This window comes from Capra hircus, chromosome 6 (assembly GCF_001704415.2).
Source record: "Capra hircus breed San Clemente chromosome 6, ASM170441v1, whole genome shotgun sequence".
NCBI lineage: Eukaryota > Metazoa > Chordata > Mammalia > Artiodactyla > Bovidae > Capra > Capra hircus.
The window spans coordinates 31552994-31569711 of record NC_030813.1 but is presented as its reverse complement, the minus strand read 5'-3'; the positions used below and the strand labels follow the sequence as shown (position 1 = coordinate 31569711).

General features: G+C 37.5%; 1 protein-coding gene across 1 annotated transcript in view; it reads left to right on the top strand.

Annotated features, from left to right (window-relative positions):
• The window catches only part of GRID2 (glutamate ionotropic receptor delta type subunit 2), a 1630498-nt gene that overhangs the window by 1360483 nt on the left and 253297 nt on the right, over positions 1-16718 (top strand). The window contains exon 13 of the mRNA XM_018049306.1: positions 14364-14559. Within this exon, the coding sequence (XP_017904795.1) occupies positions 14364-14559 (196 nt within the window). The remainder of the gene's footprint in view (positions 1-14363; positions 14560-16718) is intronic.

The following is a 16718-nucleotide window of genomic DNA, read 5'->3' as shown; positions in this document are numbered from 1 at the left end:
CACATTCCAAGATGTCTGGTTCTAGATTAGTGATCACATCATCATGACTATCTGGGTCATGAAGATCTTTTTTGTACAGTTCTTCCATGTATTCTTACCACCTCTTCTTAATATCTTCTGCTTCTGTTAGGTCCATACCATTTCTGGCCTTTATTGAGCCCATCTTTGCATGAAGTGTTCCCTTGGTATCTCTAATTTTCTTGAAGAGATCTCTAGTCTTTCCCATTCTGTTGTTTTCCTCTATTTCTTTGCATGATCGCTGAAGAAGGCTTTCTTATCTCTTCTTGCTATTCTTTGGAACTCTGCATTTAGATGCCCGTATCTTTCCTTTTCTCCTTTGCTTTTCGCCTCTCCTTTCTTCAGAGCTATTTGTAAGGCCTCCCCAGACAGCCATTTTGCTTTTTTGCATTTCTTTTCCATGGGGATGGTCTTGATCCCTGTCTCCTGTACAATGTCACAAACCTCATTCCATACTTCATTAGGCACTCTATCTATCAGATCTAGGCCCTTAAATCTATTTCTCACTTCCACTGTATAATCATAAGGGATTTGATTTAGGTCCTACCTGAATGGTCTAGCGGTTTTCCCTACTTTCTTCATCTGTAATGACCCCCTTTTGTAACCTGTAGCTTGTGTACCACTTCTGTGCAGATTTCCACAGAATTTTCATAACTAAATTTAGTGGCCCCCTTTTTTGAATGCCTTTACACTCTGAACAACATCTAGTCTTGTACTGGAGTGTTATTTGATTTGTTTTACCTTCCTTATTATGATATATGTTCTCAAGGATGGTTTTATCACCTTTGCATTAATGCAGTGCTTTATGTAGTACCGTATTGAGTACACAGTTGGCTATAAGTAAATATTCATTGAATGAATGAACTAGAAAGGAATTTCTCAGACTCTGGCCTGAGACTATGGAACTCCGTGACTTGTTTATATACCTTATAAAAAGTCAGAAAGAAATATGAAAGTCATTTTTTGTCTTGTTATTCCAGGATGAAACAGGGAGCCTAGAATGTATGTTCCTTCCATTTCCATCATCTCTCACCCACTTCAGTCTTCCTGTAGGAGGCTATTTCTTAGCTCTCAGCAGGGAATTGCACACTTTATTAGGAACAACCAAATTCAAGGTGGCTGGAGTGAGCTGGGCCTGATTCATACTGCTTTTTATGTTTTGGTTTAGTACAGAATTGTATAGGCTTAGCTCTAAAGTGCACAGGCACTGCAGACAGAGGAAGACATTCATCTCCTGACTCTATATTGTTCAGTGTCGAAATGGCTTACTTGTCAAAGAACTTAAGTACTACGATGATGGATGTGTTATAAACACATAGCCATCTAGATGTTATAGACAGAGTTTTGTCTTTCTTTTTGGAAAACAAAAACAGAAACTCTCAGAAGTACACTATTCTTCTAAAGCTGCTGAAAGTACACATTTAATTAAAAGTTGTCTCCCAATTTAATATTTGTGACTCTCAGGAAGAGGGCTCTTTTAATATTGTATAGACTCTGTTTACAGTGAGCTCACTAAGATGAGAACTTTACCTCACTAATAAGCTCCCATAACCTCTAAAGATGATCCCCTTCTTCTGGACAAGCTGAATCATTCTAAACAAGTCAAATCTGTCTCTTGCTGTCTCTCTCCAACATTAGTCACCTAAAAACCATTAAGTACTTAAGAATATAAATTCCTGTTTCTACTCTATTTCTTGTTATTTTCCTTCTTTATATGAAGTCAGCCTAATAAATAAGTTATATTTATCACAAATATGAGAATATGTTAGAACATTTATACTTGAGAGCAATGTGTTTAGTCATTTTAGAGAAGCCAGTGTGCATGGGGCAGGCTCTTTTGAAGTTAGTGTAGAAAAGTTAGTGATGGAGAAAAGTGACAGTGGGCTATGCAGAGAGCTGTTTGTTCAGCAGAACCACTGCTGAAGAGGACTGGAGACCTACAAGTCTCTTTCCTGCTGCAAGGTAGAAAGGTAAGTTTTTAAACCACTTTGTACCTTAGTTTTCCATCTTTGAAAATGTGATCCATTCTTTCTCTCACTCCCCAAATATATGTCCTACAGTTTGAATTGTTATTTGCCGTGTCCTTTCAACTATAAACTTCTGTATCAACTATAAAATTGAGCTATACTATTAAAGAAGGTCTGAGGAAAATGATTTTAAAATGTGTTTGCATAGATTATTAAAAAGAGATAACTAATAAAAAGAAATAAAGAAATCCTAGATTTATTTATTTACTCATTCTTTATTTATTTTTTTAATAAAAAGAAATCCTAGATTGAAAGGTAGAACTGAAAGGAAACTTTTTTTTTAATACCATTTTTCTCATCCTGTTTTTCTTGACCCATCTTTCTTTCCCATCATGCTAGCAATCCTGGTGTGCTGACCTCCACCCTCCACCAATTATCTGTTTGACCCCATTAGTTCTCTGATCCTCTTAGCTCCTCCACAAGCTCTTGTCATCTAAAGATAGTCAATTTATTTTTAATGGCCTTCTCCTCCACCCCTACACACACACACACACACACACTCTTTACGCATACCCCTATTATAGGCCCTGTTTCTCCAACCCTGATCTTTTAGCCTAAGGACAAGGTTGGAAATCACCAGATGCCCCAGATCATGGCAAGTTTCCAAGAAGGCAAAGAAAAAGATCTGCAGCGAGCTGGCTTGGCTGTTTGTTTTTTTGTTTTTTTTTTTAATGACAATTGTCATTTTCTTAGAGGGATGCAGAGCTTTCAACATTTGCTAATGAAAGGAGGATGGAGAGAAAAATTAAAAAATAGTTTGGATATTTGTAATCTGAGTGACTGTCAATAAGACCTGACTGAGTGTTAGGACATGCATTTTATCTATGCTTTTAGTTGACATTTTTCAAAAAGGATATATACCTAATTGGAAATAGAGGATAGTTTCTCTGGACAATTCCCCAAAAAATCTTTTTTGGAAAAATCCACGGACCTACTGTACTAAAAAAGAAATAAAACATCTTTGATATTTAGGAAATTTTAAGTTATCAATAGAAACTTGGTTCCCTGCTCTGTATTATGAAGAGCCAGGGTTTTTGTTTTAGTAAGATTCATTAGACTCTTCACTGAAACAGTGGCCTTTCCCCTTATTTTGACAATAACATTGGGTCTTCAAATAGACTGTTAAAGTAGCCCTACTGTTATTTCTGATAAATTCTTCCTCTCTAGTTATTTCTTTCACTATGAATAATTTGATACTGTGATTAATGTTTTGAGCTCCTTAAAAAGCCTTATAGGGAAAAAAATAGCAAGTTACTATTGATTCCTCATTTGAATCCACACTGTATTTTATTTGGGTCATTGTTCTATGTTGTAATATTGTGTATTATTGTATCATAGCTTGTTAGTAGCCCGATTGTGAGGTACTGATCAATGGTTCAATGTCATCCTTGGAGGGTATATTGAATAAAGTTTTTTCCATAACTCGGTGCTGGCCCTGATTCTAATTAACATCTTTAGTGTTGATTTGAAGTATGGAATAGGGAGTAAACTTATTAAATATGCAGATTACTTTATATTGAGTAGGGGTGATTATTGCCTAGAACCACACTATAGGAATTCATAAGGACCTTGACAAATTAAACAAGGTGATTAAAAGTGAGATGAAATTTAATAGGGACAAATATATAATAATTCACACAGAGATGGAAAGAAAAAACAGTGTGCATCTACAATAGTTCAAAATTGTGGGATATAGGCAGTTTCAGATTGAATCATCTATCAATTATAAATTTGAAATGTAGCATTGATGTTTATAAGGAAAATGACCAAGGTCACCTAGCAGTGTAAAAGGTCTTCAGGACTTTTAAACTATCATAATCTATTTATAAGATCCATAAATTATACAAAATTGCAATGGAGAAGAAAAAGATGGCTTAGTTAATTACAAAGCCAGAAAAAAGCGGGAGGGGGTAATAGATCCTGGGAATAAAAGAAAAGGAATTTAGTATTTAATTCAGCAAAGAGAAGGCTGGGGGTGAAAATGAAAAGGAAATGTTTTATTAAATAAAGAAATAGAGGTATCCTAGAGGTGGTAAGTAACTACTGCCCATGGGACTGAGAACAAAATAAGAGGCTTATTTGAATAGGAGGAGTTCAGGTTAGGCATGAGTAAGGACTGCCTGGTGTTAAATTTTCGAAGTCATAAAAATGCCTTAGGAAGAAAAATAAAGTCAGTTTTGGAGGCTGACTTATGTGCCTTAAAGAACGTAATCGAATTATGTGATACCTCCAGGAATTCTCTCAACTCTCTGATATTATGATTGTATAAGGATTCTTTCTTAACATCATTTAGAAATTTGTTGATCCTCAGGGAAATTCCTGGGAATTAGTCAAGTCGTTCCTGTATTCTCAATGATAGAAGAACATAAAAATGTACTATTCTAATACTGAAGTCTATTGGTTTATTTGAGGATATTGTCCTAATGAGTTTTTATAATTAGCTGACCATCAGTAGTAAATATAATGAAATACTGTCTTTACAAACTTAGGATAATTCCATATCTGTTCATATTGTCCTTTGTAAACAAATATTGCATCTTTTTCAATAATGTATAAGAAAGTACACAGGAAAATTGCAGAGTAATTGAATTCACAGGATGTTGAGCCTTTTGCAATAGAGTTTTGCTTATATGCATAGATGTGTGTGTATAATAAAAGACTACTTTAACTAATAAGCCATTTAAAATAGAGAACAGGGTCATAAATGATCATTCCGTCAACATGTGGAAAAATATAATGTCTACCACATATCAGGATTCACATAAGACAAAATTAATTCCTAGCTTATGATGTGGGACAACAAGTCAGGCAAGACAGTCGGATTTTCAGATGACTGTTTTCTCACATTTATATAGCATTGTCATTTTGGAGAGAGTTTCACCATCATCGTCATTAATTATTGCTTAACAGCAGCCAGAAGGACAGAGTGTTTCCTCCTCCCTCTGGGTTCTCTAAAATGACCTGTCGTATCCAAGTCCAAATCAACCTCAAAAGTGTACAGGAAAATGCGTCTCTCAAGTGCAGGAAGATGTTCCATACCTAGTCGGTGACATCCCTCTACCTCAAATGCATCTATTTTACCTGAATTTCTAGTATTACCTGTGACCATCCTGTCTATACCATGTGGCAGATGGGGTGCTCCTGACTACTCTTTGGAGGGAAACATTCCTAAATCTCTCAGGAAAGACTTAAAAGGCATCTCCTGGGATATAGCCCTCCATGCCTAGTAATCCACGTTGGAGGGACAGTGTTTGGAAGGGAGCAATGTGCTCTGTGTGACTACCACTATTTTTTCTAGACCAAGCACATTTGGAATTCTGATGGATGTTTAAATAGTTTTTTTTTTTTTTAATAAAGATCAAATAAGTATTCTAAAGAAGCTCAGAGCACAAAAATCTGAAGCTGTCTTTTATGTCAAATGCTCTGCTGTACCACAGAAAGCTGGGTGTGTGGGCATGTGAAGGGTATAGGACAGGAGTAGGGAGGAGGACAGATCAGAGGGACTGGGGAAGGAGGCACCACTCCAGCCTTATTTGAGCATCCCCCATAGGGAGCCATACTCATCTGTTGACCCTCCTCTCTACATCCTCAGTCCTTTTTGGTCCTCTTAGAGCTCCTCTTATAAAGCACCCTCTCCATCCAGGGGACATCCCCTGGGTCCACCCTGCAAGGATCCTTCAAACTTGTTGGCTTCAGACTTTAGTCTTCTGCTTCTGTCTTGAGAAGGAAGAAGTGTTGGCACCATGAGAGGAAGAAAGGCACAAACACATTCTCTCCACTCGAGACAACTGTGGCTGGGTTCCTCCTAAATTAACTGGCCCCATAAATTATACTTTCTTAGGCTATATAGTCTTACCTTCTATGAGAGAATTGTATTTCCGCCACTAGTATGACTTTGACCTTAATCTTTTAAAATAAGAAACCTAGCATCTGGTGGAGAAGGCAATGGCGACCCACTCCAGTACTCTTGCCTGGAAAATCCCATGGATGGAGGAGCCTGGTGGGCTGCAATCCATGGAGTCGCTAAGAGTTGGACACGACTGAGCGACTTCATTTTCACTTTTCACTTTAATGCATTGGAGAAGGAAATGGCAACCTGCTCCAGTGTTCTTGCCTGGAGAACCCCAGGAATGGGGGAGCCTGGTGGGCTGCCATCTATGGGGTCGCACAGTCAGACATGACTGAAGTGACTTAGCAGCAGCAGCAGCATCATTGGGCTAAAGAACATTCAACTCTTTCCTGAGCTTGCTTTCATTAAATAGCAGTTCCCCTCATTCACTTAAAATAGCTCATCAGTATGAATTGAGCCATCTGCAAACCAAATTTTCTGACATCAGGGAGTGTTAGAGTCCTGCTTACCTCACCATTTACCCTTGATACCCTATGTTTCATCAGACTTCCTTTCCAAACTTGTATCTAAGGAGTTGGGAGAAATTCACTGAGAAGAGGGAGCTACTAAGATACAGCATGTGGTTTCTCAAGTGACAATTGGCTACACTGGCAGATAGGACACTGGAAAGCCTTTCCATATGCTTTTTCTGCTCTCCTATAAGTAGAGCATTGCTCTTCTCGAGACTTCTTCCTCTTTATGTAAATTCTTAACCTTCGAAAGAAAGAAAAAATAAAACTCCAGTATTACCAAAGGGTTTCCCAGGTGGTGCTAGTGGTAAAGAACCTGCCTGCCAATGCAGGAGATGTAAGAGAAGCAGGTTCCATCCCTGGGTCGGGAAGATCCCCTGGAGAAGGAAATGGCAACCCACTTCAGTATTCTTGCCTGGAGAATCCCAGGGATGGGGGAGCCTGGAGGGCTGCAATCCACAGGGTCGCAAAGAGTCAGACACGACTGAGTGGCTGAGCACAAGCACACATTACCAAAGATGACTGTTCTTTGTTCTGGTTTGTATCTCTTCTTTAGCTATTAAAACCATAGATTCTTTTATATATTTTTTTTATTATTATATATAAACTTTTGCAGAGTTAGTTGAGCAATTGTCTTCATCATTTCAGTTTCTTTCTGATATTTTAATCAGAAATAATTCATCACATCTACCACTAAATTGTCAGATCTGTTTCCACACTGCTTAAATAAGTATCTGTCTCAGGAATAGACATCCCAGCTTGTACTGTACCCCATGTCTACAATAATCTTGGACCATATCTCAGCTTTTTCCAATATTTTGTTTCAGTACTATTTGTTTAAATTTTCTTTTTATTTGTCTATTTATGGCAAAACATCTTGTCACACAACTCCCTGGTGGTCCAATAAATCTTTTGCAACTGATTGTAATACAGAAAGGCTTTCTAAAGTTCTCTTTTATAAAGTTTTGTTTTCTAAAACAAGTTTCTTTTAACTACACAATACTTCTGGCCACTATTAATCACCCACAGAATGGCTAGTAATATATAGTAAAAATTCAATTTTTATGCAACACTGGTTTAATGGGAATGCTGGCTTTCCAAGATGAAAGCATTTTCCTAGTAAAGAAGTGCAGCCAAAACAAATGAACCTCATTAATTGCTGCTTTCCAGACCCTGGGCTAGGTTCTGAGTTTCAAGATAAGTAAAAAACAAATAAATAACATTTAAAAAAAAATCTCATGAGAATCAGTAACATGTATTCTAATGAGGTAAAAAAAAGAAGTAAAATTTCAAAACACAATGCTAAGATGTGAACATATATTTTAAGTATTAGAAGAGCACAGAAGAGACATCAGAATTTGATCTTGAAAGGAAGAAATTCACCAAGAAGATAAGCAAACATGCTGGGAAAACACCTACAAGGCGATGAATGATGAAATAGTCTGTGTGCCCTGTAATGTGAATATGAATGAGGCAAAAGGTTATTTCTGAAAATGCGGTAAAAAGTTTTTAGGGCAAATTTTTGAAGGATCTTGAATGCTATGGAGTTTGAACCGTTTTCTAAGGGCAGTGGGTTATACAGGAAGTATTTAAATAAGGCAGAGGTAGGATCGGATTTGCACATCAGAAAGAACACTGTTAGCTGTGATGGTTGGATTAGAGGTAGGTGGGAGTAGAGATAGGGGAAAAGCTTAGAAATAATTCTCAAGGTAGAAATGATGAGGGTACTGGCAATGGGAAGGCAAAGGTAGTGATAGATTTGCAAGATTTAGGAGGTAAAATTTACAAAACTTGATGAGAAGTTAGAGTGAGGCGTTAGAAAGAAAGGCCACAGGTGAGGAAGAGCTTTAGCTGAGAATGAGTCTATTGGTGGGAAAAAGAAAAGCATGGCAATTCTTGAAATCATAATAGAGGACAAAATAACAGTAATAATAGTAATTATAACTGCAAGGATCGGTAATTGAGCACTCAAAGAGTACATTTTAAGGTAAGTGTCTTATATCAAAATCTACTACAAACCTCCAGATATTTTATTATAAAGTTATTATTTCTCCTATTTAACAGGGAAAGGAATTGAAATTAGGACGATTTTAATTTGCTCAAGGATTGACACTTCAATCTTTGTATCTTCAAAACCTGTGTTTTTAGAAGCTGAGAGGTTGCCCAGTGCAGAGGTTGGCAGTACCTCTCTGTGGTAGGCCTGCCTTCCCTGACCACCTCGGTCTAGTTTCCAACTCTTTTTTCTGTTTCTTGTGTCTCAACATTGTTAATATTCTCTCTGCTGGCCCTCTATTATGGCGTGTAGTTGTTCTTTAAGTTGTTAAATTTTGGAGCACTTTTCCTGCTTGGACGCCTGCCTCTACCCTGCCAGCGAAGTGCTCAGCCACTGCAACAAATGAACCACATAGGCACCAGCGGGCTCCATGTGGTTGCTATACTGGGCCCTTGGAGCTACAATGAAATTTGTCCTTTGGCAGATGCTGAAATTACCATCCAGAGGAGGAAACTGGGGAGAGAGTGTGGGAGGAAAAGCCTGAACTGAGTTGGAGGACACTTTTAATGTATCCCTGCTTGTTTGTCTCTCATCCACTGTCAGCCCCTTTGCCTAAAGCATCCATCAACCATTTTTCTCTCCCTGAAGAAAAATCCTTCTGATGGGATAACTTGAGTCAAGTGTTCCATTCTATTAAAAATGGGATTAGACTTAAAATTCCCCAGAACTAGAGCTGGCAGCTCACTCTTGTCATTTGTTGGTGAACATTCCACACAACAAGGCTCAAATGTGAAACAAAAAAGAGAGAGAAAGAAAGAGAGGGAGGGAGGAAGAAAGAAGGAAAGAGAGAGAGAAAGGGAGAGGAGGTGTAAAAGAAAGGCCTATGAGAGTTATTTTAAAGTTTAAATGGATAAGAGCTATTCACCTACTGAAAGAAAATAGGTAAAAATATGAGTGAAAGTTCATGGCAGTGGGGATGGACATTAGATTTTTAACTATCTGACAGCTTTAAAAATCTAAGCAGCAACACATTCATTATAATTACACTAATAAAGTCATGTAAATGTCATAAAGAATTTGCTATGAAGAAAATTATGACCATTTAGTATCCTAAGTTCATACATTCTTGTACTTGGAAAGGTGATGAGGCTTTACTGCTACTGCTAGGTCACTTCAGTCGTGTCCAACTCTGTGCGACTCCATAGACAGCAGCCCACCAGGCTCCCTCGTCCTTGGGATTCTCCAGGCAAGAACACTGGAGTGGGTTGCCATTTCCTTCTCCAATGCATAAAAGTGAAAAGTGAAAGTGAAGTCACTCAGTCGTGTCCAACTCTGTGTGACCCCATGGACTGCAGCCCACCAGGCTCCGCCGTCCATGGGATTTTCCAGGCAAGAGTGCTGGAGTGAGGTGCTATTGCCTTCTCCGATGAGGCTTTAACTCAACTCCAATTCATGAATCTCCTTGTTAGTAGTATAAAGGGTCCTCCTGCCACATACACCAAAAATATAATCCATTACAAATCATTAAATAGTGCATTATAAGATGAGGAACTGTTATAATAATCTTTGTATGAAAACAATAGATAGCTTGATCAAATACTGAGGTGACATGTCCTAAAATCATCACTTTTTAAGGACACTGTTACTCTCCCCATTTATAGATGAGGAAAGTAAAGTTAACAGGGGTACCTACCATCACATGGCTTACAAATAAGAAACCTGCTTAACTTTAGAATCTAACCTACCCAATATCAAAGCTATTGTTCTCAGATATAGCTAATATCAGACTATCACATATATCAAAATTAATTTTCAATGCTTGAAGGGTTTTCAGTATTTTTCTTCTCATGGAAAGAGTTTGTAACCAGCCTAGATCCACCCTAAATTTTAATTTCACAGAAGTGCCCTGAATTACAAGTTCTTACTATTTGTAATGTTCATGTAAATAACTAAATACCACTTACCTATCAGACAGCACTGTCAAGTATAGAACACAGGTATAATAAATAAAAGGAGAATTTCAGTAAGATGTAAGGTGTTGAGAAAGTAAGGCTGATTAGACTGGAAAAACATTTGTTTTCTTTTATATGTATAGCTATGGACATTCATTTTTACTGTGTGTATGAGCTGGGGTGTAGGGTGGGGAGAGGAGGGCTCAGGGCTCACGGATTCTCAGAGTGATTGTTTGCCGAGTTTTCTATGTGTTTGGGCTTCCCAGGTGGCTCAGCAGTAAAGAATCTGCCTGCAATGCAGGAGACCTGGGTTGGATTCCTGGGTTGGAAAGATCCTCTGGAGGAGGGAATGGCAACCCACTCCAGTATTCTTGCCTGGAGAATCCCATGGACGGAGGAGTCTCGTGGTCCACAGTCCATGGGGACACGGCCGACACCCACAGCTTGGCGTGTGCATGTATATGGGTTTTGTGTGGTTAGCTGGAAAGACAGAATATATCAGTATGAGTATATTCACAGCTAACTCTTCTTTAAAATGTTCTAGATTTTCCCATTTCTTCTGTGTCCTGGGTAAACATTGCCAATTGTTAGAAAAGAAATGTCAATATTTACCAAGGTAAATTAATCTATGTGTTAGGTGCTTGTGGACTATTTTATAATTGTGTAGCATTTTAAAACAATGATTTGGCATGTCTAAATAATATCTACTCAGATGTTGACCTTAAGATATAATGGTTTTGAGGATTACCACTTGTGAAATAACCTACTTGATTTGTTTGCGGCTGCTGCTGCTGCTGCTAAGTCACTTCAGTCGTGTCCAACTCTGTGCGACCCCATAGACGGCAGCCCACCAGGCTCCCCTGTCCCTGGGATTCTCCAGGCAAGAACACTGGAGTGGGTTGCCATTTCCTTCTCCAATGCATGAAAGTGACTCCTAGCGACCCCATGGACTACAGCCTGCTGGGCTCCTCTGTCCATGGGATTTTCCTGGCAAGAGTACTGGAGTGGGTTGCCATTGCCTTCTCTGCTTGATTTGTTTAGGGCCTCATATGAGCATGAAAATAACAAAAGTACTGCTTATAACAGGTCCTTTCTTTCTCTGTTGGGCTCCTAAAACAGCTTTCTTTGTCTGTAATAAGCCATTTGTGTTCACTTCATTTTGCTTCATTTTATTTTTGTCACCTTCGGTGTGCTATCTTGGTGTACTATGATGGAACGACGCTGAATCAGACAAGCTATAATTTTTATTGCAAGCATATCTCACTGCACATTTATAAGCCTGAACCTGATATCAGAAGTGAAGCTAGAGGGAACATGCCTTTGTTCTAAGTTACAAAATGTTCTGCTATTCTAAATTTGAAATATGTTGAAAATAAACTGCCTCTTTGTGACATCAAGAACTTCACATAGGAAACCTATCAAGATGTTGCTTTAAAATTTCTGTGTGTATAAAACAGTTTTGCCAGCTATAAAGCTATGTTATAATTCTATATTCACATTTAAAGCTAATATTCAAGGTGATACCATGGCACAAAAATTTGATTGTATTAAAGATCCAAGCAGTTTATTTCAATTTTCTTTTCATGGAAAGCTAAGAAGGAGCATTAATTTATTTAGCAGTATTTTACTAATATGACTATTTGAACAAAACAGTTACATATTTAGATATAGGCATAAACATTTTTTTCACCAATACACTATGATCTTGCCAAGTGGAAACCTTCAGAAAGTTATAATCAAGATTAATTGCCAGAAACTACTGGGCATAAAGTGGCCAGTCATATCCAGGGAGGGTTTCTGGTGAATCCTAACGTGGCTTTCTCCAGTCCTAACATCACCTTCAGGTTCTAGAAAGCACAGGCTGGGTATAACTACCTAACCTTGCTCTTGCATTTGTAGATATTGAGTGAATGAGATCTGCTATCATAATCTATACTGACAAGTTTCATTTCTTCCCCCTGTGTAACCAGTTTAAAGCATCACTAAACATTGGGAAATATGTTAGAATGTTAGTTTTGAATATAGTTTTACTTCTACTATTAGAAACAGTAATAAATAAGAAATAAACTGTTCTTTTGAAACAAAATTCTTATCACCATACTAGTGCCAAGATAATCTATGGTACATTCTAGGAGCAGATGCCCTGTCCCTCTGGTACTAGGCTGCACTCTAACTATGGGTAACACACTTTTATTCTTGCTTCTGCCCTCAATTATTTATCTATACTGTCACATTTTCTTTTAAAAATGGCAGAATTATCTCAATAATTGTAGGATATTCCAGAAAATTCTCCCCTTCAAATAGTCATTTTTACTTTATTTTACCTCCTTCAAGGAATGAGCAAGCAAAGGAATCTGTTGTTTGTTCTTGCTTCCCCCTTGCTGCAGCAGGGGCCCCAGTAAAGCTTTGCTTGCAAAAAGAAAAAAAAAATAGTAATTTTTAAATTCATCATTTTATGAAGCAGAAGTGTAGAGCAAAAAGGAATCACCATGGTATCACTCACATAGAGTAGATGATACGCATCAACAACATAAAACTCAATAAAATGCAGATTAAATTTTGCTGAAAGTTACCATTAAAAACTGGCACAAATATTTAACAAACATGGCCCATAATGTATTGTTTGCAACACAGTTTCGCACATGATGGAAACTGGTGACCTGCAAGGGTATTCCCAATACCCTTACCCAATGCTAGTGTTGCTTGCAAAGACCCCCCCAGGAAATCATTAGCAAACTCCATCTAGAAACAAACCAAAAGGTCAGAGGTATACATAACATGACATTCATGGCCCGTGGTTTTGGAGGGCTGTGGGTATTTGTTCTTGTTCAAAATATGGTATAGTGCTTCAAAGCATCTGCTCCCATTCTCAGAGGTTAGTGAGTTTGAAGCATGCCAGCATCTAATTTTAAACAGTATGCCAAAGACACATATTTGTTCTTAAATGTCAGTCATTAGAGTTGGGTGCCTACACAAATTCAGTGAGTTCCAGTGAAGTGGTAATTGGTTCTCCAAGTTAGAAAGTATGAGTGTCTTATCAGAAACTCAAATATAAGGACATTGACCATCAATTTAGAAACGAACAACCTGGGACAAGTAGATACCATCTGTAACTTACAGATTGATTTGAAAATCCTGGAACATTATTCTGTAAAAGAGAAAGCTGAAAACATATTCAGCTTTGCAGAAGCATGAAACTTACTCTATTTTAATACAAATAGAAATCTCTCTCTCTCTCTCTCACACACACATACACTTAAAGCAAATCTAACAAAAATAAATAAATAAATATAGTGATAATAGTCAGCATCTTGCAGTAGAAATATGGTTTTTGGAGTTGGTCCAATCTACATTTGAATTCTGTCTTTATCCTTCAATGACCATGCCACACTAAGCTAATCCTTTATTCCCTGTACCTAAGTTTTCTTATCTATAAAATAGGTGAAATAGTTCTAAACATGAGGCATTGCTGTAAGGATACTGTATGCCAACTGCATAGCATGTATGGAGTATGCTCAATAAGTAATGACTATTACAAATACTAGTTTTTAAGTATACACCTACCCAAAACATGTTGTTTATACAAAATGTAATTATTTTATAAAAATGTTGAAGCCTTGGCACCTAAAAGAACATAATCTTAAAGCTTGCAACATACTGAAATTTTTAAAAAACTGTATGATTATATAGCTATATAATTTCATATTTCTTTGCTTTGATAGGGATTGCTTGATTTTTTTCCTCACAGCAGGGGGAAAAAAAATAGCCTTGCTCTATCACTTTAAATTTCCGCCTTTCCTTTAGTAATGATTTTTGTCTTCTTGTTACCCATGTAGGTTCTACACACCCTTACAGCAATTCTCTTTCTATATTATATCTTAATGTTAAGAAATAACAAAAGAAAAAAAGTAATTTGACATTTGTATTTACGTATATTACTTTTTGCTTCCTTTATTTCCACTTGAAAGTATTCAGTACTCTGTCTTGTGTCTCTCTGCTCTCCCCAAAATCAAGGTCTCTCCAGGACCTTTCCAAGCAAACAGACATCCCTTATGGCACGGTCCTGGACTCTGCAGTATATGAGCATGTTCGCATGAAGGGAATGAATCCTTTTGAGAGAGACAGTATGTATTCCCAAATGTGGCGGATGATCAACCGAAGCAACGGATCAGAGAATAACGTTCTGGAGTCCCAAGCAGGCATTCAAAAGGTACTGCCGTAGTTCTGCATTCATAGTCTGCCATTCTGTCCCTAATATTGGAATTGCTAAACTGAGGTTGATACTTCCTTTTCGTAATTTTAACTTTGACATAGAGTTTTCAATTAAGGCTTTCCAGGTGGCTCAGTGGTAAAGAGTCCACCTGCCAGGAGATATGGGTTTGATCCCTGGGTCGGGAAGATCCCCTGGAGAAGAAAATGATGGAGTTTTCAGTTAAATTATGCCTCTTATTGATTTAAGAAGACTTTGAGGTGACTCACCACACCAGTAAAGGGAATTCACAGATTTCTGTGGTATGGTTAAGGATCCTTTTACAACAGAATTTCAAAACTAGAAAATATGAGCTGGTATTTTGTTCAGAACAAGGTCAGGGACTTATACACATGAAGACTGGAAAAGGCTTTTACAAATCCCATTACAAATATCATTCAGGTTATCCAAGTTTTTCAAACAACTCTGGTTGTTTTCTACACTACATTTGTTTTTAGATGAAAACTTTATCTTATATGATTATATGATTATCTTATATGATTTGTCCATAAATACGATTTCTATGAATGTCTATTTCTATTTCCAAAAATAAAAATCTTTATTAATAGCTTATTTTTATAAAATCATCATTTAGAAGTTATTTAAAAAAAAAAACACAGAGAGCCATCCTTTGTATGAAAAACATGAGATTAGTTTTTATTCTGGACTGTGGCTTATAAACATGTACATAAAAGTAAATCTTTCTTCCTTGGGCCCCATCAACCTCCATGAGAGAACTGAATGATTTTTGCTTAAAATTATCCCAGCAGCTTTCACAGTGAAAATCACAAGGGCTGACTTTCACTAAGTAATTGTGGGATGAATGAATGAATAAATATCCAGTAACAGCATCAGTGGTGGTATATACTTTTTTCTGTCCCCTTTCACAGCATGATAATTTGAACTCCAAGTCTGAGTTCCTTGTTTAGAAGGCAAAACTACCTTGTTGGAAAATGTTTCGTTGACTGTAAATATTATTCTGCCATGTGGGTGTATCAGTCATGCCCAACTCTTTGTGACCTGTCTGGCTTCTCTGTCCATGGGGTTCTCCCAACAAGAATACTGGAGTGGGTTGCCATGCCCTCTTCCAGGGGATCTTCCTGACCCAGAGATCGAATCTGCGTCTCTTATGTCTCCTACACTGGCCGGCAGATTCATTCCCACTAGCACCACCTGGGAAGCCCACGTTCTGTTCCAGGTTCCAGGATTAGTCTCTACCTTTTCGCATGCTGTCCTTTACTACTGCTCTCGCCATGGTTCCCTAGTGTCACCCTCTTAATTCTTTCAGTCGCTACACTGATACTATTATTTTAAAACTACTAATGCTGACATAAAGGTCTTTCTGAGTATAAATGATGCCTTTAAATAATGTCCTTGAAATCTTAGCAACAGCGTCTAACTCCTTCACTCTCATTATTTGAATCCCGGTTTCCCATGGCCCAGGTACCGATCATGAAATATGTATTTCTTTTTGACCAGAAGCCTGTTGGTTCTTAGAATTTCAACATAGTACCCTCCACTTACTGGGGACATGGGGGAGGCAGGTGAGATTTGGTGGGTGAATGAACTTAGATGTTGTACTGGGGAGAAAGGAGGATAGATTTTAGGATTTACTAGGTACTCACTGGATGTGGATGAATTTAAGCCTCACAGTTTTGGAAAGAGTTCTTTTCCTTCATATTGTCTATTGTTAAGAAAGAATTTTGCTTTCTTGAGTATAAATTGAATTTCAAAATTTGTATTTTTATCAGTTTTAGATCTAAAGCTCCTCATACTTTCCAAACGCTTTCTATACCATAACATTTTCCAGAGAAAATTCAATATCTGATCTCCACAGATACAAATTCCCAATAAAAATATTTTTCAAACACACATATTCACTCCATTCATTCATTCATCCAGTACTGGCTAATTAACAATTATGAATCGGGTGCTGAGGTAGGAAATGGAGGTAAACTTGACCACAGGGGAATGCCTGGATTCATGAAATATAGAGTCTGATGAGACCAATTGAAAAGGAAGCTAAAGTACATGATCAAACAAAATGATTTAAATTATGATAAATACTATCAGAAAAACAAATAGGATGCTATCGTAGAAATTTGCTTGAGAAGCAGTGA